Source organism: Vanessa atalanta, chromosome 28 (genome assembly GCF_905147765.1).
Source record: "Vanessa atalanta chromosome 28, ilVanAtal1.2, whole genome shotgun sequence".
NCBI classification, from domain to species: Eukaryota; Metazoa; Arthropoda; class Insecta; order Lepidoptera; family Nymphalidae; genus Vanessa; species Vanessa atalanta.
In genome coordinates this window covers 1,097,833-1,122,182 of record NC_061898.1, presented here as the reverse complement: position 1 = coordinate 1,122,182, position 24,350 = coordinate 1,097,833, and the positions used below count along the sequence as shown (strand labels likewise).

The window sequence follows — 24,350 nt, the reverse complement described above, 5'->3', positions numbered from 1 at the left end:
ATTCGAGCTAGTAATTTAGAGCTACCAATTATTATCGCTTTAGTTTTAGATGGATTAACTTTTAAGCCGAAGGATTTGCTCCAGTTTGCTATTGATGTGAGATCGCTATTAATACAGTTTATAGTTTTAGTTAAATCATTAACTGTGCAGTGAGAGTATATCTGAAGATCGTCTGCATAGAGGTGATAGAGAGAAGTGATAATATTACTGATAGAATTAATAAACATTGAAAATAGGAGAGGGGACAACACGCCACCTTGCGGGACACCGGCAGAGACCATTGACCAGTCTGAGTATGAATCATTCAGTCTGACTCGCTGTCGGCGTCCCTGTAAGTAATTTTGAAACCATTCAGTAACCGTAGGAGATACGTTAAGAGTGCGCAGAATATCACACAGGATATCAAAGTCCACAGTATTAAAAGCGTTACTGAAATCAAGTAACGTCAATACTGTAACCCTTTGATTGTCCATATTCCATCGTATATCTTCAGTAATTTTGACAAGTGCAGTAGTCGTACTATGACCAGGACGGAAACCAGATTGAAAAGGATTAAGGAGACTATGTTCTAAAAGGAAATTGCTAAGCTGTTGATGAACAAGACGTTCAAGAGCTTTGGACAAAAGTGGAAGAATTGAAATGGGACGATATTCGGACATAGAACAAGGATTACTTTTTTTCGGGAGAGGAATAATTTCAGCATTTTTCCAAATAGATGGAAAGGCGCTAGTAGAAATGGATGCATTAAAAATTGATGTGATAACAGGAACCAGGATATCAATGATGGGAATGATCATCTTACGACTAATGCAGTCAGACCCGATAGAATTGGACTTTATTGCTAAAATACTCTTCTTAACGTCACTTTCGGAAAACTGACTAAAAAAGAAAACAGGAGTATCAAGAGTTGGTAAAGCTGAAAGTTGATTCCTTGTACATGTTTTAGTTGCACTGTCAATAGCAACAGAAGAGGAAAAATAGATATTTAAATCATTAAGATTCAAGTTTTGATAAGAATTGTCCTGTCGCGTCTTACCAACTCCTAGTGACTTTAAAAAATTCCATACTTTACAGGAATCTTCTTCTTCGATGACAGATTTGTAGATATGGCGTCGTTGTTCATCTCTACACACTCTATTGCAACGATTTCGAACTTTGACATATTTCTCTCTGTTTGACTCAGTGGCGTCTGATCTATATTTCGCTTTGGCATAGTTCTTTTTATCCTGTAATTTCCTTATTTCAGATGTAATCCAGGGTGCTGGGAGATGTTTGATCCGCACGGGTCTGATAGGCGCGTGGACATCATACAGCTGGGTTAACAACGAATTGAAAATAGCAACTTTGTTATCGATTGTATGTGCATTTTCAACCGCATTCCAATCGATTTTAGCTGCATCTTCAGACAGTCGCTCAGAATTCATACTACTGAAATTGCGCTGCAGAAGAATTCTTGATTTAGCTTTGGGTGGCTTAATTTTATAAGACAAATAGAGAAGGTCATGATAGGAGAATGCATAGGCATCACATTGACCATGTTTTTCAACATGGTCAATCGAGGAAACAATAATTAGATCCAGAAGAGAAGGAGAACAATTAGGTAGAACATGTGTGGCAAGCAAAGGAAGAATGTTTAAATTAGCACTGTTGACAAGAGAATTAAGTCGGGAAGACCGGTGGTCATTTTTCAGCAAGCATGTATTGAAGTCGCCCATGATTACTGTGTGACTATATAAGGGAGTTAAATAATGTAATAAGGTCTCAAAAGATGAAAAATAGTCAACAGTAAGACATGGACTATAAAAAACCCCGAGTAAAAGTTTAGTGTGGGAGAAAATAACTTCAACAAAAAGATGCTCTGCTGCACCGGTCTGAGGTTGCGAAGTATTAATGATATTGAAAGGAATATGAGAGCGAAGGTAAATTGCAACCCCTCCACCTGTCCGGCCGATACGATCGTTCCGGATTAGGTGGAATCCCGGTAAAGAGAAGGAAGTGGAAGGCAAGCAAGGCTTTAACCAAGTTTCGGAAATTAAAATAGCGTGAATATTATTATTATTACTAAAAGACGACAACAGATCAGGATAATGTGCAGGAATACTTTGTGCATTAATATGGACTGCATTGAAATTTTTTGAACAATCTGTGAAGTGAGAGTTTAGGCTATCACTCAGAGGGGGAATACTGTAAAAACTGTCATCACTAGACAATCCGTCGGAAGAGGATAAGGATAAAAACGTGTCACAATCATCTGTTAAAGACATTTTCGAATAATAAGAATAAACAAATAACTATCTAGATGTAAATATATATATATGTGAATACAAGGTATTTTTACTATAATAAATAAAAATAAAAACAAATTAAAATTGTATAAATTTATGTATATGATAAAATATCTATAAATATAAAATATTGTATAATACAGTTTATTATATACCTAAAATATATCAAAATAATACAATAAAACCTTTGTAAATTCCATTCAACGCACCCGCCAGCTGCAAGGAGAGTAATATAAAAAAATACACAACATAACATAATAATAGCAAATTAGCAATACACACAATTACATACATACTGCAATTTTGTTTACTTATAGCTTTCTATAGACTTGGAATTATAATATATTTTAAACAATAGAGTGAGACAAAGAAAACAAAAAACAATAAAAAAAAAAACTGAAATAAAAAAAAAAAAAAAAAGAAAATGTTACAAAACTAAGTATGCCAATTGTCAGTTACTATTTTGCACTTACATATTAAGATAATAAAGTCATGACATAAACAAACTACCGGCAGTCGTCGCGTAGCCACGTATAATATCTGACGTGCAGTAGTTCATTAATTAAAAGTAAAAGTAAATGTAAACAAATTAAAATCGAAAAAACATAACAAAAATAGTAAATCAACGAAGTAAATAAGTGTCTTACTACTAAAATAACAAGAAAGTATATAAAAGTAAAAATAATTTAAGGAAATAAGTTATTAAAACAAGAAATAAAAGTTATTGTACAAATAGACAAGACAGAATAGCATAGTACCTATACGAAGTGAATCATTTCTTTATCACCCGCTTCGAACGCGATGCAGCTGTCTTGCATTCAGTTGTTATTGGACCGGCAGCGATGTTTTGGACGGGAGACTTCAGCGCTTCAGATGGAACGGACCCCGGAATTTCGTCGAGATCAGCTAAACATTCAGCCCGATATCGCTTCCCGTTCGAGGTGATCACGAATATGATCCCGTCACGCGTCCAGCACCTGTTGACACCGAAACGCTCTCTTGCCGCCAGGAACGCAATGTGCCGTGTCTTCGTCAGGAACTCCGACTGAGTGAAGCTAGTTCCCTTTAATTTGGTTTTGGCAAACCAAACCTTGTCGCGCACTGCTGCGTCACGAAACTTAACGGCAATGGGACGAGGCTTGTTGCCAGATGACCAACCAAGACGATATGACGATTTGATGCTGGCACTGGAGAAATTCGCCAGGTTTAAGTTTTCGGCGACAATACTGGTGACGCGCGCCGACACATCCTCGGACTTCTCCTCCGGAACACCGTGAAATAAAAGTGTCTTACGACGTGTTTTCATTTCCTGACGGTCGATAATCCTAGTCAGAAATTCGACTTGTCGTTGCAGTGTAGTTAAAGCTGACAAAATGAATTTCTTGAAGGAACTGAAATCAGCAGCCAACGAACTGGTAGTCACTGGTGAAGAGTTTTTTTGTAAATCCTGCTGAAATTCGTTCATCCTTGTATTAAATAATTCTGTCATCGTTGCTAATGTGTCCTTAATTGAATCCATATTGTCGTTTGTAATTTCTTCTTTGTAGTGAAAAATTATTTGAAGGAGATTGTTGTTGGTGGGTGGTGTTATTTAAATATATAATTTATTCATAAATAGTGTTTTATTTACAAATACAATAATTTTTAAATAAAAAAAAAAACTTTAAGAGAACTTTTTGCTGTCTATGAATAATCCATATGAAATAAGACCTTGATAAGTTTATTTTGAGAAATCTGCAAATTTTTTATATGTGTTTTAGCCGCGTTGCCCCATATTTCTATAAGGTATTCTAATACTGGTTTTACTAAAGTATTGTTAATAATGTTTCGTTCTCTTGGAGGAATACAACGTGCAGATTTACGTAAAGCTCCAGTAAGCGAAGTTATTTTGGAATGTATATAATCTATATGAGTTTTCCAAGTTAAATTTTTATCTAAAATTAATCCCAAGTATTTTTCTTTATTTGACTGTTTGATAGTTTGATTGTAAAGTATCAATTCATTATGGCAAGGAATAGATTGGTAACTGGTCAATTTGGGAATGAAACGATAGCATCCGTGCTATTTCAATTAAGAAAAAAAACAAGTTTTGTTATAGCTATTTACAATTATTAAACAGGCAATAAGAAAGTTTAACGGTTCTTTATTGAATAAAGATTTTGACTTTGATTATTAACTCATCTCATCATCATCCTCCTGCCCTTATCCCAATTTACTTGGGGTAGGCGCAGCATGTCTTCTTCCATACTTCCCTATCTGACGTCATCTCACAAGTAACATTATTTCCAGCCATATCATCTTACACACAATCCATCCATCTTTTCATTGGTCGTCCCCTTCCTCTATATCCACGTTCATGAGACCTTCCTCACAATATGTTCCTCATTCCTCCGCATAACATGCCCATACCATGATAGCCGCCTCCAACATAACTCCTCGGCTATCGGTGCCACTTTCAAACTTCCTCTTATGCACTCATTCCTTACTCTATCCATTCGCGTAACACCAGACATTCCTCTCAACAGTCTCATCTCCGATACTTGCATTAACTCATCTATAATATTATAAATGCCGAAAGTAATTCTGTCTGTCTGTTGGTCTTTCACTGCCGAATTACTGAAGCGAATTATTTATGATTAGATTTGATATGAAGAAAACTTGAACTTCAAGAAAGGACATTGGCAATTTTTAAACCAAAAACCCAACGACCGATCCCTTGATTTATAAACTAGTGTTTAAGCAAGTATTTAATTTAATACGGGATATTTACGAATCTCGTGAACAAGACAATCGTAGATAACGTCTAAATATCGAGCTCCACCAAATAAAAATAATTAATATCCCGTTTTAAATACTTGTAGTAATAAAAATAAATATGTTAATTTAAAATCTTATATAGTGTTTAAGCACATGAAAATTCAGCTTATGAGTTTTTATCGTACGATGTCTAGAGGCGCAGCGAGCTGTTCATAATTTAGTTGGCACACGCAGCATCCCTTGCGGCTTATGTGTTAGTCGTCAGGTGTACGGCATGAAAAAGTAACCCTTGTCCTTCAAAAAAGCTCAAGCTTGCTTTAAACCAAATTTCATCAGATTCGGTTTAAAGGTTTGGTCGTGACAGACAGAGTTACGTCCGCATTCATAATATTAGTACAGACTAACTATGCTCGCGAGTAACCTAACTAACTCCTTATTACATCAGCTATCTTCTAGTGAAAGTACCGTCAAAATCGGTCCAGCCGTTCCAGAGCTTAGTTGGAACAAACAAACAGACAGACAGACAGAGAAAAACTTGAAAAAAATGTTATTTTTGGTATATGTACCGTCTATACATAAATATGCATTTAGTAATAAGCGGTTATGTTAATATAGAATGGATAACTCATCACAAATCTAGATGGGTATATCAAAGAATTGACAAATGTATCCCTTAAAGACTTCCTTTCAAAGTCCTCGGATTTAAGTAATGAGAACATTTACAATACGCAGGCCGTCCGCTGGGAACAGAAACTTTCTGAAATATCCTTTGAAACATTAATTACTCGGAATTTTTTTTATAATCCCTCTTTAGAAATGTTTTTATGAAATAACTTTTTAACTTATATCATTGTGAAATGCTTAACGAATAAAATAAAATGGAGTTTTATTTAATACTATTTATCCGTTCAGTTACATTTTTTTTCCCTTTGAGGAGAAGGTTTGAGCATATTCCACCACGCTGCTCCAATGCTCCAAATTAGACACATGCAGGTTTCATCACGATATTTTCCTTCACCGTCGAGCACAAGATGAAATATAAACACAAATTAGGCACATGAAAATTCAGTGGTGCTTGCCTGGATTTGAATCATCAATCACTGGGCCAACTCGGCTCCTGGGTCCTGGGCTTGTCAATCAAAGAATGGCTTCGTGCAAACCCCGCCAAAAGCTACCGCCAAACATGGAGCTAGTGTGACAGGCACAAGGGACATAGCGTGTTAGTTTCCAAGTGTGGTGGCATAATGATGTAAGCCAATGTCACAGTGTCAGTGGTCAGCGGTGACCACTTACAGCTGGCCCGTTTGATCGATCATCTTTGTTAGATATGTCTTACTGAACTGGTGGTAGATTTTTGACTAAATAATCAAATATTATATTGCGTTAATTGTATTAACATTTACTTTGGTTATGTTTACAATAATAAAATATTTACGTGACGGCGCATGGTCCGCCATCTTGTTTATTCATACTGGTCGGAAAAGAGTGTCAATGGGACTTGAACGGCGCTCTAGTGAAGCGTCGCGTCGGTGGTAGCGTGGCAGCCATCTTGGAACGACAGTTACATTCAAGATTTCCCGCGCACCACGTGTGCGACGAATCGCTAATTTCCAACCAGTATGAATAAACAAGATGAGGCACCATGCGCCGTCATACATAAGAATTATTAACAATTTGTCCTTAAATATGTACAAATACTAGCTGTAGGCCACGGCATTGCATCTGCAGTTACAGATTAACTCAAAAAATAACGTAAATTTAAGTCCTCTTTGTATACCACCTCGGTGTGTATTTCGTCCCTTAGGGCAGAATATCCAGAAACGCTTTAATACGTATCTACTCATCGTAAATCAGTATTCCAAAGAGAACATTTCACGTTTCTGTCCGATAAAATGACGGACTTAGGTTAGCATTTCCAAAATTCCTTTCTTAGTGGGTGTCGACTCAATAAAACGATCCTACTCAGCAAATATCATGGCCCTAACTTTAATAGTTTACGTTCGGCGATGAAGAATCAGTCAGTCAGGACTTGTTATTTTGTAAGCATAAGAAGAAGAAATAAAAATTGTTACTGCATAAATCTTGACCGCGTGAAATGGTGGCAAGAATGCTAGGTTACATTAGTTTATTTTACTTACATTGTGTGTTGTTTTCCACGAGCGTCTTGTTCATGCACGGGCAGTAGGGGGTCGGTGGTGGCAGAGGAGTGGTGAGGTCCTCTATCGAGACGGAGAGCGGCGCGTCCGGGTGGCGAATGTCATAGAGGAACTCGGGGATGATGGGGACTGTAAAAAAAAATAACTTTTAATCTTATTGATGTAAGGCTCTCAGGGTTATCTTAAGGTTCCATGGAATTAATTGGAGATCTTCTGTCAAACTGGAATTCTGTAAACGAAATCCTCTCGGAAATTTCGGTCATGACTAGCATTGATGAGATGAACTCTCTGTTTCCTAGTCATCGTAATCAGATGAGCAATCTGATACGACTGGATCTAGTTCAGGCGCAGGAACAACGGCTTTTTCAGGGTACGGCTGTAATAATGTTTTCTATTTTGACCATAGTGCCGTGTTTAGTACGTCGGGATCTGCGGCCTTATATTTGGTCACTAGACAAACGACCCCAGGTCGAGCTGATGAAATTATTATTGGGTTTTTGTGTCGAAAATTTCTCAATGGCCGCCTCGAGTCTGGAAAGTAGACGTGTATTTTTCTATAAGTTATAATTACATGATTAATATTTGCCTTCTCAGGAACGGAGTATTTTGTTTAACCGAATAATTATATCCTACCTAAATTATCAATATAAATATTTTACTTTAAATTGTCCCTATTCGAGGATACATTGGCCGGTGTCATTCAGGGCGCTGGTTTAACGGCCTTTAGTAAAGTGTTAATTAAAAGGATAATTTAACCAGTTGGCTACGACATTTACATTCCCGTGGCTCGGTAAGCCGTAAGCTCACGAAAATCCACGGGCAATAACTAGTTTATACACATATAAACAAAGAACTATAATAAATACATCTAATAAAATTAATTAAAAAAAAAAAAACTATTTCAAGCAAAAAAAAAAGTAGATTAAATAAAAAAAAAAATCAAAGTATAATTATATAGATACTAATTAAAATCTAGAATCAAATTAGTTAAGACATCGGAGCGCTTATGATGACAGCGGCTGATGAGATCGAGATCAAAGCGTTATGACAATACTTGAACATGAACTCGATAGTGATGCGATACACTTATCGATATCACATATTTGTACTAATATTATAAAGGGCTTAAATTTGTATATTAGGGATGTTCAATTCTAAAAATATGTTTCCTCATAGAAAGCTACATTATTCCTGAGTGAATATTTATCATAATATATCATAATAAGTCCTCTGTATATTATTTATTTAATAACAGACATAATGAAATAAACTAATAACGTTTAAGAGTTTAAATGTTAATAAACAAAATTGTTATTAAAAATTCCGTTGAATTAAAACAATAACAAAAGTATAGTTTATATAATGTTTTATAGAATCGTATACAATAGAAAAATAGGCAAATATCACCAGAAGAAGGCATATCTTCACTTGGTGGTGGGGTTTTGTGTTTGTCCGTCTGGTTAGGTACCATCCACTCATCAAATCAAATCAAAATTTTGCTTTTACAAGCACTTTTGGATCGTCATTTAAGAAACTATATATAGCTAACCACCGGTTCGGAATGTAGATTCTACAGAGACGAACCGGCAAGAAACTCAGTAGTAACTCTTTTTCAACGTTTAAAATACAGATATGTTAATTAATTACAATTATATATGTATTATAAATAAATATATGTATATACAATTATATATGTATATAACACATCCTGCCTGGAAGTCAACAAGTGTAAGCTCCACGCTTTATTATCATCAGATATTCTACCGCACAACAGCAGTGCCCAGAATTATTGTGTTACGGTTTGAAGGGTGAGTTAGCCAATGTAACTACATCGGCGATTTAAGGGATGATTAATATTTTTACAGCGCTATTGTCTATGGGCGGTGGTGATCACTTACCATCAAGTGGCCCATTTGCTCGTCCGCTTACCTTTATCATAAGAAAACGCCTTTACCTTACGTGACGTTTTCTGCCAGTTCACTCTACTGTAAGGGGAAAAGAACTTCGTTCAAAAAAAATATACAAAAATGACATACTTAAGAAAAATGGGAAATTTCATTGTTACACCTTTGATTCAAACATTTTTTATTATGTTCCAGATAGGCAGACAGCGAAATGGGCCAACTGTTGGTCGGAAATATTAACCAATTACATCGCCAATGCGCCACCAACGTTGGAAACAAATATGTTAGATATTTAGCTCGAATATTTCGCAGACGTTTAAAGGCAAGTGGAGTTCACAGCCTGACAACTAAGTTAGTTTTGATGACTTTAGAACTGAATCAAAGGATTTCATGGCACCAAAGCGTCCATAGGGTTGTTCCAGTGCGATATCGATATTTAATTAAATTTATCAATTGTGTAATATATATTTTTAGTAAGAACGTTTTGGTGGATACACTTGACGTAGAATTCAGGCATTCACGATGAGATCCTGCACGAAGTAGGACATGAATTATAACACATATTAAGCATAGTATTTGGTGGTAGGTCTTCGTGCAAGTTCGTCTGAACAGGTACCACCCACTCATCAGATATTCTAATATCACACGGCAGTACTCAGTATTGATGAGTTCTGGTTTGAAAGTTGAGCCAGTTAACAACGGACACAAAGGACGTAACATCTTAGTACCCAAGGTTGGTGGCGCATTGGGGATGTTAGGAATTACTAATATTTCTTATAGCGACACTGTTTATGGGCGGTGGTGACTACTTACCATCAGCTGACCCATTTGCTCGTCCATTTTTTTATAAGTTACGTTACAATGCCCCTTTTTATTCTTCAATTAAAAGTTCGTGCAAGAAGTTGTAAGGGAGTTTTACAGCGCTAAGTGCTTTTTAAACTATTACGGTATTGTCGCTTAATACACATATGTTAGATATTTAGCTTGCTTGGGCTTGGGCTTGCTATACAGGGTTAATGGTAATTCGACGTATTCCCGTTAGGAGGTGATAGCTATCATCACCTGCAGGACAAGTTTCATAACGATTTATTTTTTTTTGTTTTTAAGGTTCTTTGTGGAAAAAAAAATCAGAAAATATATCGTTTTCTGTCTCGCATTTTTAAATTTGGACCGATAATTATTGTTTTAATATTGATAAATGTTTTGCCCGTGTTTATTCGTTTTAAATTGATTGCATTTTTTGAAGTTGCATCTTTGACTTATTATGGTAAAATCTAAAAAACTTAATAACTCAAAAATGGTTCACTATTGCATCGTGCATGGGGGTGTTAAAATTATCGCAAATAATCACCCCTATCACCTCCTAACGTGAATAAGTCGAATTACCAATAACCCTGTATATACATATGTGTGAGTGTATGTTATACTACTAAGGTATATTAAGTATTGTTGACATATAAGACCGCAAAAATAAGGTTTTATTCGTTTATTAGTTGACAAATTTTATATATTTTTTTCCTCTATCCGAATCGGTGATTGATACTTAAGTTTTTAACCTTTGTGATAACAATAAAAGTGCGTTGAATTTACTAAGTAATAATATATTTACATAAACATAAATAAACAGCCTGTAAATATCCCACTGCTGGGCTAAGGCCTGCTCTCCCATTGAGGAGAAGGTATGGAGCATATTCCACCACGCTCCTCCAATGCGGGTTGTGCCACACATGTGGCAGAATTTCGTTGAAATTAGACACATGCAGGTTACCAGCACGAGATGAATTATAAACACAAATTAAGTACGTGAAAATTCAGCGGTGCCTGCCTGGGTTTGAACCCGATCGATTATTTATTTCCACCTAAATATCAACAAGTATCTAACATTGCCCCCGCCCGTCCTTCTCATATTTAGGCGTAGCCGCGGCCAGATGGTAGTATATTATTATTAAGTAGGACGACCGAATCTAGGTTTTGCTAGTTTTCCATAAATCATTTTCGTTTCACAAAACGTTTTAAAAATCATAATAAAATTAATCCGCCATCTCTCGAGTTAAACGATCTGTCAAAAACAGATCCTCAACTCTTTTCCAATCGAAACGAACTACACTCGACGTCGACGGCTCTCGTCGTTTATCGTTTATTTAATAGCGCGCCGATAAAATTTATAATTAATAGTAATTGAATGGTATTAATGGGCTTTCAGTTGGTGATTGGAGTTTCTGCAAGACCGTCTGGGTAGATATCTCCACATGTTCAACTATCTTGTACAAGATATCAATATAATAGAATAACAGAATACATACAAATTTAATTGTATATGAGCCGAGATGACCCAGTGGTTAGAACGCGTGCATCATAACCGATGATTTCGGGTTCAAACCCAGGAAGGCACTATCGAATTTTCATGTGCTTAATTTGTGTTTATAATTCATCTCGTGCTCGGCGGTGAAGGAAAACATCGTGAGGAAACCTGCATGTGTCAAATTTCAACGAAATTCTGCCACATGTGTGGCACAACCCGCATTGGAGCAGCGTGGTGGAATATGCTCCAAATCTTCTCCTCAAAGGGAGAGGAGGCCTTTGGAACAGCAGTGGGAAATTTACAGGCTGCTAATGCCGTAATGCCGTATAGGATTCATGTAAATTGCAGTTTTTTTTTCATATACTTAATGTAAATATATAATTATTTACGAATTATTGTAAAAAATTGCACAAATTAACATAAAATTCACGAACACCGTATCGTGATAGTATACAATTACGGCTAGACGTGATAATGTAGCCTATATTTTTCCTCGTAGTTTAAGTTTGATATATAAAAAAATCATTAAATTCGGTTCAGAGTTTGGGCCTTGAATGAGCAATGAACTGACAAACAGACAGAGTTACTTCTCATTTATTATATTAACCCAATCCACATGTTCTACCACTAAGCAACAGTTCTATTGTTGTGTTTCGGTTTGACGGTTTGAAGAGTGAGTTAGCCAGTGTAATAGGTGCAAAGAACATAACGTCCTATAAATACAAATCATTTGTAAAAAATACATTGGTAAAGAAGGCATATTATTTAATACAAGATTATATAGATGATAAAAAAGCGTGGAGTTAATGCTTGTTGACTTCCAGGTGGGAGACATAACATACATATATAATTGTATTTAACTAACAAGACTGTATTTTTAGATGTTGAAAAAGAGTAACTACCGAGTTTCTTGCTGGTTCTTCTATGTAGAATCTGCATTTCGAACCGGTGATAGCTTCACTTAATATAGTTTTCAAAAGTGCTTGTAAAAGTCTACTTGAATAAAGTATATTTTGTTTTGATTTTCCAATGTTGATTATGCATTGGTTTTGTGAGGGTTAATATTTCTCACAGTGCCTTTGGCAGACCATCAAGTGACCAATGAAAAACTAGCTCTTTAAAAAAAAAAATGCCTTCAACGAAATGAATTATGTCCAGAAAGTACAATAATAAAGTTTCCCGGATTTGAGCACTTAAGACTCTCGTGTCCAAACGACCATATTTCAGTGTAAGTGTCAGTTTTCACCCGTGGGAGGGGGCAGGTTTCAAGTAATCTTCTATTCTGTATTAATTTTATCATGATCGGTTTTTTTTTTTAATTTAATTACAACATCCAGGGGCTCGCAGTTGCCCGTGTCTTTTTTTACATTTTACTTTTATAAATTGTGGCGTTATTTTATATTTTTACTGAACATCAGCAGATCTTCGCTGGACTTCGAGCTTGTCGTCTTCTTGGATGACGTGGCCCACACTGACTTAAAAAATATTGTATATAGTAGTTTTTTTTATCCTATTTACATGATCGGTTACATATTTTAAAATGTAAAAGCGTAAGAAATCAATCCATTACATTGGATGATGTCATCCGGTAGATTTCGGTCACGACAGACCAGACAACTACCCAGGACATATAGTGCACAAGTCTATCTCTATTCCGACCGGAAAACATTCAGGCACAGGATCAACAGGCGCCAAACAACAGGTTGGGCTTTGTTCAAGTCCGTCTGGGTAGGTAACACTCACTCATCAGATATGCTACCGCTAAGCAGCAGTACTTAGTATTCTTGTGTTCCGGTTTGAAGCTTGAGTAAGCCAGTGTAACTACAGGCACAAGGGACGTAACATATTAGTTCCCAAGGTTAGTGGCGTACTGGTGATGTAATGAATGGTTAATATTTCTTACAGCGCCGTTGTCTATGGGCGATGGTGACCACTTACCATCAGGTAGCCCATTTGGTCGTCCGCCTACGTATACCACAAAAAAAGATGTTTTCGAGAGACAGGAGTGCACACACTTCCAACATCCAGACGTTGTGTTACTGAGAATTTTTGTACAGAAAATCCCAATAAAATTTGATAGGTTCGACTTTTTGTTTGAACTCAGAGCCTCGGGATCTAAGGCCTTATATCAAGCCACTAGACCGACGAGGTAGTCGATGTTAGTTAGGAGACTAATAGAGTTAAAACTAAAATATACAGGATGCCAATTCAATTATATCCAAGGCTAAAATGTAACCGACACGAGGCGAGACGGCTGCTATAATCAGATTTATACTACACCAAGTTTGAGCCTGACGCTTTGCACTTACAGTGATGCGACATCTATCGATACTTTCAAATGTCCATCACTGTTTTTAATGTTACGTTTTAGTTTTTAGCTTTGCGAATTAATTTTATAAATTAAGACATTATCTTGTACAAGATTGTCAATATAATAAAATAACAGTACACATATAAATTTAATTGTATATGATTCATGTAAGTTGTAGTTTTTTTTAATATACTTAATGTAAATAAATAATTATTTAATAAAAATATAGTAAAAATAGCTCAAATCAACATTGACTTCACTAATACCAACGACCGTATCGTGACGGTATACGATTACGGTTAGACGTGAAAATGTAGCCTATATTTTTCCTAGTAGTTTAAGTTTGACAAATAAAAAAATCATTAAATTCGATTCAGAGCCGTGAACGAGCAACGAACAGACAGACAGAGTTACTTCTCATTTATTATATTAAGTATAGATTAAAAAAAACACATTAGTTAAGTCATAATTATAAAAATAAATATTATCGATATATTTTATCACAGCACATCACTATGAAGTCACGCTTTTGATGAGAGCTAAATGAGTTTCACTTTGATCTCGCCGTGAAATTGGGCTCGCCTTGTTATTATAAAAGTTATCATAGTTTTAATTGCATCGTCATGGTTATGACATATTTCTATAATCTGTAACACCCTTTAAATATCCCACTGCTGGGCAAAAGCCTCATCTCCCTTTGAGGAGTTTTGGAGAACATGAACAGCCTGTAAATTTCCCAATGCTGGGCTAAGGCCTGCTCTCCTTTTGAGGAGAAGGTTTGGAGCATATTCTGCTCCACCTGGGTTGTGCCACATATATGGCAGAATTTCATTGAAATTAGACACATGCAGGTTTCCTCACTATGTTTTCCTTCACCGCCGACCACGAGATGAATTTTAAACACTAATTAAGCACATGAAAATTTAGTGGTGCTTGGCTGGGTGTGAACCTGCAATCATCGATTAAGTTGCACGCGTTCTAACTATTAGGCACCTCGGTTCAGGTTTGCAGAACATTTAGGGAAAATTCATTGAAATTAGACACATCCAGGATTCCTCACGATATCACTACATAGTATAAAAAAAAGTTACTTCCCGCTGTCTGTCGATCCCTGTGTATGCTTAGATCTTTAAAACACGACGGATTTTAATACGGTATTTTTAATAGACAGAGTAATTCAAGAGGAAGGTTTACATGTATAATACATGCATAATACAGTAGAGAAACACTGATAATTTTAGAGGTTTTAGAAGACATTTTTTGCGTTTACATTGCTGACTAAAAAGGTTCCTCAAAAAAGTCCGCAATGGTACCTATATATCTACCTCATAGGGATAATCCACAATGATCGTTTTTTTATCTTTAAAGAGTACTTTACGAGAAATAATGGCTTATTTTCGAAGCGATTTTAAGCAATACAGCATTAATCCTTATCCCATTAAGTACATTAAGTACATAAATACATTGGGCATTTAATATAGATCAATATGGCCCTTTACAGTATGTAATTTAAATAAATATTTTCGAAGATATTACAGATTTAAAACGCAGGGACATAGCAGTTTTTTTTTTATCGTTATATATAAATATACTCTATTTTGTAGTATATTTAGTTTTTGCAGTTTATTTCTGTCGTATATATTTACTTCGTGTTAGGGCTTTGTGCAAGCTCTAACACGAAGTAACACGTAACATATTAGTTCCCAAGGTTGGTAGCGCATTGGTGATGTAAGGAATGGTATTTCTTACAGCCCCATTGTCTATGGGCGGTGGTGACGACTTACCATCAGGTGCCCCATTTGCTTGCCTACCGATACCATAAAAAATAATAATAGTATCAGTATTGCACCCGTGCGAAGCCGGGCGAGTCATTTGTTACTTATAAGTCCATATTTATCACATGGAAATTCAGTGCTTGTCTGAGTTTGGACCGGTTAAGATGCGTTTTTAACTACTGCGCCGACTCGGCTGTTGTCAAAGCTTGAATATTGGCGACGCTGATATTGGAATTTGATAAGTTAAAACATATCCTTGATCAAACGACGATCATTAAATTTCTCAAACACAATACATTGTCATGGTTACCTTATTGGATATCGAATATCTAACATTTGATAGAGGTTCGATGTTAAGTTCCCTTCAGTCCCGAACGGAGACACAGGGGGGAAACAGCCATAAATTTCCTACTGCTAGGCTAAGGGCTCCTTTCTATTTTGAAGAAGAAGGCTTGGAGCATAATCCACCACGCTGCTCCAATGCGGGTTGGTGGATGTACATGTGGCATTATTTTATTGAAATATATAAATATGCATGCAGGATTTTTCCTACACCGCCGAGCACGAAATGAATTATAAGCCGTTATTATTCACTGATTTCCTTTGATTGGGAACTTCTTCGTGTAGTTTTCTTGTCTGTGCATGCATCATAAAAAAACACTGTCGTAATTTTTATAGCGTTCCAAAAGTATAACTTCAAATAGTGACATTACAGTATGGAGTAACCGCCCAGAATCTGTACATTTAAAACATTTCCGAGAAGTTTTCGCGAAACTCCTTTAAAATGAATTCGGTTGAAGTTTCAAAACTTTTGTTCGTTAATGTCTTTGATGATTTCGTTTTGAGGTTCAACAAAGGTCTGCGAAGCGTCGTGGACTTCGAAATAAAAAAAACACGAAAAGTATATATAGTTTCTTTAAAGTTTAAAGTTGTTTCTGCTTTATATTATGTATTCAATAACGCTTAGAAGAAAAGCCGCGTAAAAGAACTTCGTTCCAAGAATATCTTAATCGAAAACTTCTTAAACCATACGTCAATTAGATTTCATTATAGTTTCTTGTCGATTTTTCTCTGTAGAATCTTTAAAATGACGATTCAAAAGTCTAAAAGACTACTTGGATAAAGTATTTTGATTTCGAGTACCTAGAACTAGAACCAAACGGATGTAGATTTCATCACAATCGGTCAACGGAAACTGGGTCAATTTTAACTCGCAAAATTTGATAAAACACACCAGTATAGATTTGATTGCGTGAAAAGCGTTAATAATTAAATTTTCCGCCGTCCCCTTGCTCTTAATATAAATATACTGCCACCTAAGTCTTCCGCGTTTCAATTCTGTCGCCTTTTCAACCTGCTGGTAAAATTTACTGTCCGTAAGAAAGACGAATCGTTTTTGGTTATACTAATTGGCCTTATATAAGTTTCTTTAATTTTTGTCATCATTAAACATTAATTAGGGAAAAGAAGAATGCAGTGTTTAATGCTTAAGAGCCGAGATGGCCCAGTGGTTAGAACGCGTGCCTCTTAATCGATGACGACGAGTTCAAACCCAGGCAGGTGCAACTGAATTTGCATGCGCTTAATTTGTGTTTATAATTAATCTCGTGCTCACCGGTGAAGGAAAACATCGTGAGGACACCTGCATGTGTCTAATTTCAACGAAATTCTGCCACATGTGTATTCCACCAACCTGCATTGGAGCAGCATGGTGGAATATGCTCCAAACCTTCTCCTCAAAGGGAAAGAAGGCCTTGCCTTAAAGCAGTGGGAAATTTACAGGCTGCTAATGTAAAAAAAGTGTTTAAGTAATCATCAATCACCCTTACCACGCCCCCTCCGTAGCCAAAATTTTGTTAAAACAACAAGATGTACTCAATGGGCACTTAGAAAAATATTTAAAATGAACAATCATTTCGTATTTACAAAATCACAAGGAAAACCAAAAGCACACTGTAACGACGGAACCCTCGCAATGTTTATCTGAAGGCGTTGGAGATTGGATGGGTTCATAAATTATGGAGCACATCTCATGAATTGAATTTTCATTTACGCCTCCAGATAGCGATCGTTTGTTAGACGGAGATGGATTATATTGCTATCGCGTCTGATATTTATTGAATAAAGAACAATAATATTGGGTGGGATAAGTGTCCTAGATGAAGAGGATGCAAATTTCGATCTTTTTTTATGGCATTGGTTGGCGGACGAGCATATGGGCCACCTGATAGTGAGTAGTCACCGCCCATAGACAGAGGTGCTGTAAGAAATATTAACCATTCCTTATGACCTATGCGCCACCTATCTTGGGAACTAAGATGTTATGTCCCTTGTGCCTGTGATTACACTGGATCACTCACCCTTCTAACTGGAATACAACAATATAGTGCACCGTTATTTGATGGTAGAATATCTGATGAGTGGGTGGTAGCTACCCAGACGGGCTTGCACAAAGCCCTACCACCAAGTAAATTCTGGATTACACACATATACACATCTGGATACATACACTTCTGGATTCAAAAATGGATTCTGGGAAAACTTTGTAGTTGACAGTGTTGACATTAGCGTGCTTCGGAAACAACTTTAAGCTGGTGCACCGCAAGTTCTTCTCGGATAATGAGAGAATGTTCGCGTGGATCTCGATCTTTGATTATCTTATAATTTATTTGACTTAACAGATTTCTATATTCTTACTGAAACGAAGGTTGTATAACTACCAGGGCTTGAGTTTAATACAATCAAAGAATTATTTTAGTATGATAGATTTTTAATTTGAAGCCGTTATAAATAAATGTAAAAAAGGATATTTTTGAATTCGATATTGGATTGTGGATTTTTGTTATTAAAAGAGTTGTGAGTTCTGTTTCAAAAAGTGAAAATTATGGGCATTATAAATTGGTGTTTTTGAAAATAATTTATGTTCCACACAAAAAATTACAATAAATTCAAGTAAACACTTAAAGCTGTGTCTTCAATCATCAACAACTTTTTTTAATGATATGTTTAGGCGGACGAGCAAATGGGCCACCTGATGGTAAGTGCTCACCACCGCCCATAGACAACGAACGCCCATAGACGCTGAAAGAAATATCAACCATTATTTACATCACAAATTCGCCACCAACCTTTGGATCTAAAATGGATATGGGAGATAATCCCTTGTGTCTGTAGTTAGTCCATGAGCGATGGTGACTAATCACCATCACGTGGTCCATTTACCCGTGCGTTTATATTCAATAAAAACAAAATTGGTGATAACGCTTTTCCTTGTATTTAAGAATTTCGACCAATGGACGAATACTATACCTGCGATAATATAACTTACCAACGGTGGTCAGCAGCATGTTGTCAAGCAGCAGCGCGATGGCAACGATCACGAGGACCAACTTGCGGGACTCCCGACAGGCGGCGATACGCGCGCGCCACACCCCCATACCGTCAGATGCTGCACCCATTTTTGTTATCCTAAAACATAATTTAAACTTAAATACCATTGACAGAAACTGCTATAGTGTTATATTATTTACTACAACAAGCTTTACACGTGTACAGTAAGGGTCCATATACAAATTTTAGATTAAAAAACAAACTCCGTCTCATATCAGAGAAACAACTTTAAGAGCTGGAGCCGCCTTGATAAAGGCTTAAGCGAACAAACGATTCAAATATTCGAGTCTCATTCCAAATTGTTTTTTTGTCATTGCTGTTGAACTCTTGGACCTTGGAGTAGTCCAAGAAGCGTCATTAAAATTATAACATCTCGCCTTATTGTCTGGCACTGGTGACAGGAGGGCTGGTACTTTCTCGCCCAGAAGTTCGGAATTGCGATTCAACGGGGAAATGCTGCTCTTCCGGCCACGCGGTCGAGATTTATACCGTAACTATTTATTAATTCGTATTTGTATATGGTTAAGGATTTAATGTTACTAATTTTGATGTAAAGAAAAATAATACAATACAATAAAAATATAACTTTACATAATATATAGTACAATATAAATGAATCGATATATCCGATCGGTCACGCCATAACTCGAAAACGACTAATTTCCTTTTTTTTTCTTTTAATTTCTAATATACCGTTGATGATGAAAAATACAATGAAAATTGTTTAATTATTAAGCATAAGCAGCCTGTAAATTTCCCACTGCTGGGCTAAAGCCTCCTCTCCCTTTGAGGAGAAGGTTTGGAGCATATTCCAGCACGCTGCTCCAATGCGGGTTGTGCCACACATGAGGCAGAATTTCGTTGAAATTAGACACATGCAGGTTTCCTCATGATGTTTTCCCTCACCGCCGAGCACGAGATGAATTATAAACACAAATTAAGCACATGAAAATTCAGTGGTGCATGCCTGGGTTTGAACCCGAAATCATCGGTTAAGATGTACGCGTTCTAACCACTGGGCCATCTCGGATGATGAAAAATACAATGAAAATTGATTAATTAATAATTTTCAGAAAACTTATTATACAGGTTTTCTCATAGCGACTGTCAAACATACATATATTTAAAATGTCAAGCGTGCGAATCTGAGGTGAGTCTCTAGTAAGATTTAAATAGCCTCCAACGTCTACAATAAATGTTATCCAACATTTTAGGTATACTTTTTATATTCACATAAATATGTCCATTCAACGCGTCCGCACCTATAACGATAAGGTTGCAAATCGGCAGAGTTAAAGCTACGCGTCCAGTAGTCTGCTACGATATTATGCTACGAACGATGCTACGAATACTATCGCTACGGTGTCTACAAAATGATCGTTACGTGACGACTAGTTTTATGGAAATGATAATTCTTATTCTGAAATCTTATGTATACTAATTTCTGATCGCGATTTCTAGTGTGTTTTTATATGATTTAGTTTGTTGGAATGTTAAATACCATTCATAATAGACATTGTTCCTGTAATACAGTGTATAATATGTCCCTTGTGCCTGGAGTCGCACTAGCTTTCACCCTTTAAACCAGAAATCAATAATATTTGATATAAATGTTTGGCGATAGAATAGATGATGAGAGGTTACCTATAAAAGTGCACAAAACCCTATCAACAAATAAAAGGTAACAAGCGTTAACAATTTAATCCGAATTTAGAACATTCTTCGTTTGAAGTCCTTTAAAAATACTTGTGTGATTCCCATTGAATCCGCCATCTTTGTTTGAGGACTTTATTGTCGTAAAGACGGCGATTTAAGTTATTTCTTTAATATTCCAATGGGAGGGTTAAATTTAAGGTAAGATATCGATATAATTAATTCATTTCGTTTAGATTCAATAATTATGATCTATCAAATTGTTAGTCTAGTGTCTGGATATGTTGATGTGTTTGACCATCGAAATACTCAGTGACATGGAGTCTGTAAGTTGGAAATGAGTCTTCAAGCCTTGAAAAGCAGGTTAAGCCCTTTTTTATGTAATGTGTAAGCGGACCATGTTAAGTCACGGCTCATAAACATTAGCGCTGTTAGAAATATTAAATAAATAAATATTGGACAACATCACACACATTACTCTGATCCAAATGTAAGTAGCTGAAGCACTTGTGTTATGGAAAATCAGAAGTAACGACGGTACCACTAACACCCAGACCCAAGACAACATAGAAAACTAGTGAAATTTTTCTACATCGACTCGGCCCGGAATCGAACCCGGGATCGCAGAGTGGCGTACCCATGATAACCGGTGTACACACTACTCGATCACGGAGGTAACCATTCCTTACTTCGCCAATGCGCCATCAACATTAAGAACTAAGATGTTATGTCCCTTGTGCCTGTAGTTACACTGGCTCACTCACCCTTCATACCTGAACACAACAATACTGAGTAATGCTGTTTAGCGGTAGAATATCTGATGAGTGGGTGGTACCTACCCAGACGGGCTTGCACAAAGCCCTACCACCAAGATTATGAGAGTGAGGGATTAGAGACCTGTGTTTGCCCACACACGTGCACTATACTTTCTCCTGCGTAGTTGATTGGTCTCTATTGAAAATTGGATTCTTTGGCCGAAATTTGTCAAAGCGACATCTACTACGGAATCACCACCCTCTCCAGTAACGAAATTAAACCCTCTTTTTAAAGAGTACCTAACCCTAAAAGCTAAATTCACAAAATTAATTCCATTCAAATTCACGGTTACGAAATTGCCATTTGAAAATCTTAATATAGGTCAAGAGATTACATTTAAATTCTAATTGACTTTTTAACTTTTTTAATTACTCACGGCTCTATCCGTGAAATGTTATTTAGATATGATTAGTTAATGCTATCTTCGTCTTTCGCATGTCAAATCAATGATGTCAGACAGAGAGATGTGTTTAAATGAAACGCCGATATAGAACGATTGCAAGTAAGCCGGTAAAATCTTTTACGTTATTATTCAAAGTAAATTCTTCACTCTTATGAGGAGAAGTATTGGAGCTTATTCCACCACACTTTAATACGGATTGGTGGATACACAATTGGCACAATTTCATTGAAATTAAACACTCGTAGTTCACTGACGAGATTAATTATAAATACAAATAAGGCACATGAAAATTCAGTGCTTGCTTGGGCTAGAACTTGCCATAATCGGTTAAGAGGTGTTCTAACCACTAATTTATCTCGGCGGTATGCTTAAAGTATTATGTTTAATATTCTCAAATCTGATTTAATTAATGAGAAGTCTTTTATAATGCCTAACTGCAAAAAACTTCTAACCAATATATGAAAAAATTTATTCCTGAAAATGTAGCGTATTTCGTAAAAGTTTTTGTCATAAGTATTTAGTCTACATCGCATAAAGTCGCTTCCCATCTGTACGCTGGGATCTTTTAAGCTACGCAACGCATTTTAAGCCAAGATAACCCAGTGGTTAGAACGCGTGCATCTTAACCGATGATTGCGGGTTCAACACCACTGAATTTTCATGTGCTTATATTGTGTTTATAATTCATCTCGTGCTCGGCGGTGAAGGAAAACATCGTGAGGAAACCAGCATGTGTCTAATTTCAACGAAATTCTGCTACATGTGAACCCGCATTGGAGCAGCGTGGTTGAAAATGCTGCAAAAACCTCCTCAAAAGGAGAGGAGGCCTTAGCCCAGCAGTGGGAAGTTTACAGGCCGTTAATGTAACGCATTTTAATGAGGTTTTCACCAATACAGAGCGATTAAAGAGGAAGGTTTTTTGAATAATAAATGTTATAGTCGAGAAAAGTTATGATTTTCTTCAATTCAAAAATGTATATAGATTTTTGTAGAAGTGACGCCGGGATTAATAGCTAGTATATAATGTATGGGACAAAATGTGTATTTATTTTTTCATTATAAAAGTAGTTTTTGAGTGAGCCAGTGTAGTCACAAGGCACAAGGGACATAACATCTTAGTTCCCAAGGTTGTTGGCACATAGGTGATGTAAGGAATGGTTAATATTTCTTACAGTGCCTTTGTCTATGAGCGGTGGTGCCCACTTACCATCAGGTGGCCCATATGCTCGTCCGCCAACCAATGCCATAAAAACAAAGTTCCCCTATATTTCAACCCCCAATTTTTAGTCTGTTGTTTCTAGAAAAATACAAATATATCTATTTCCTAGTTCAAGATCGTAAAATGCCTTCTACTCTCATCAAGGTTATGGATCACATCAAATGTTTATTCAAGTAAACTTCACAATGAAGCGTTTTTGAATCGTCAATATTTAAACACTACCGCCGTTTTGAATACAGCCTCCAGCGAGAAGAAACTCGCATAGTTGCTCTTTTCAAACAAACAGATTTACAATGCTGTTCACAATTCGTGTTCAATCTGTCCTGTGATGGAACCCGAGCCTAAATCCGGGCGTTTTATTTTTTATAAAGAGTTTTCTTTTAATGAATAATAAGTTTTATTGGTTCATTTAGTCTTAATATTTTATTAGGATTTTAGTAAAAGAGCAAAGTATATAATTGTTGACGTTTCGTTTCGCTAGATTTAAGTTCAATTACTTATTAAATTACGATTTGAAAGTGCTTCGCAGAGTCTTAAATTTTTATATTAATATATTATGAGAAATATATCCCTTGTCTATTGTTTTTAACTCTATGGTACGTAAGAAGGAAAAGTTCCTTTTACGCATAGTTCGTTTTTAATTAGCCTTGTAGGACATAGCTGTCTTGCTAATAAAATATTTATGGATATGATCTTTATGGTATTGCAATAACACGAAGCAACAGTTATTAACATAAAAAAACTTACGCTTAGTACTAAATTTTTTGTTAGAAAATATTCCATTTGAAGACTAAAATTTATTTCTAATTCTGACGGTACTTATGAATTATTTTTTTTTTATATTTCAAAGTAAGGTACCGTTGTAATGTTCATAAATAAATAACAGTTCGCTTTACTCAAAATACTCTTGTTTTTGTTTTTTTTAATTTTATAATCATTAAATACTTACCCTAAATAAAGTCAGGACCACCCTTCATCTTCTTGTAAATAAAATTTAAATAATAATTAATAAAATAATACTATTTAATTTAAATAAATCATAAACGTCCTCTCTTCGCGCCGTCCGAGGACCGACTAACACAGCCAGAAAAACGAAACAGCACTTCGAACGCAACCACAAGCACTGACCTCCGAGTTAAACTTAGTATGCCCCTTTATAGTACATCTATTGAGTACCGGGGAGAGGCGCGGGAGGTCATTAACACTGGTCGCGATTTGACATACAATAGTATCTGACAAGGAACTTCGAATCATATCGTTTGAATTTAGAATTCAATCTCCAGTGAACGTGGAGTTGATTGTTTCAAAGATCTCAGTCTATAGTGACGTAGAGAAATTTTGACGTTATCGTCTCGGAAATAGGGTTTAATTTTGAATGA

The 24,350-nt window shown here is 36.1% G+C and overlaps 2 protein-coding genes across 2 annotated transcripts in view; both read right to left on the bottom strand.

The window, feature by feature from the left end:
- Positions 1-24,051, bottom strand: part of LOC125074608 (synaptic vesicular amine transporter) — a 32,762-nt gene extending 8,711 nt beyond the window's left edge. The window contains exons 1-3 of the mRNA XM_047685965.1: positions 23,921-24,051; positions 18,819-18,958; positions 7,181-7,327 (exon numbers count right to left, since the gene is read on the bottom strand). Of these exons, the coding sequence (XP_047541921.1) occupies positions 7,181-7,327; positions 18,819-18,948 (277 nt within the window). The 5' untranslated portion in view covers positions 18,949-18,958; positions 23,921-24,051. The remainder of the gene's footprint in view (positions 1-7,180; positions 7,328-18,818; positions 18,959-23,920) is intronic.
- On the bottom strand, positions 2,955-3,804 carry LOC125074642. The gene has a single exon (XM_047686020.1). The coding sequence runs from the start codon at positions 3,802-3,804 to the stop codon at positions 3,058-3,060; it is 747 nt and encodes a 248-aa protein (XP_047541976.1). The 3' UTR covers positions 2,955-3,057.
- Positions 24,052-24,350: the final 299 nt, after the last annotated feature.

What these genes read in the sequence shown, in the direction of transcription:
- LOC125074642 (XM_047686020.1), bottom strand. Translation starts at nt 3,804, where the DNA reads ATGGATTCAATTAAGGACACATTAGCAACGATGACAGAATTATTTAAT.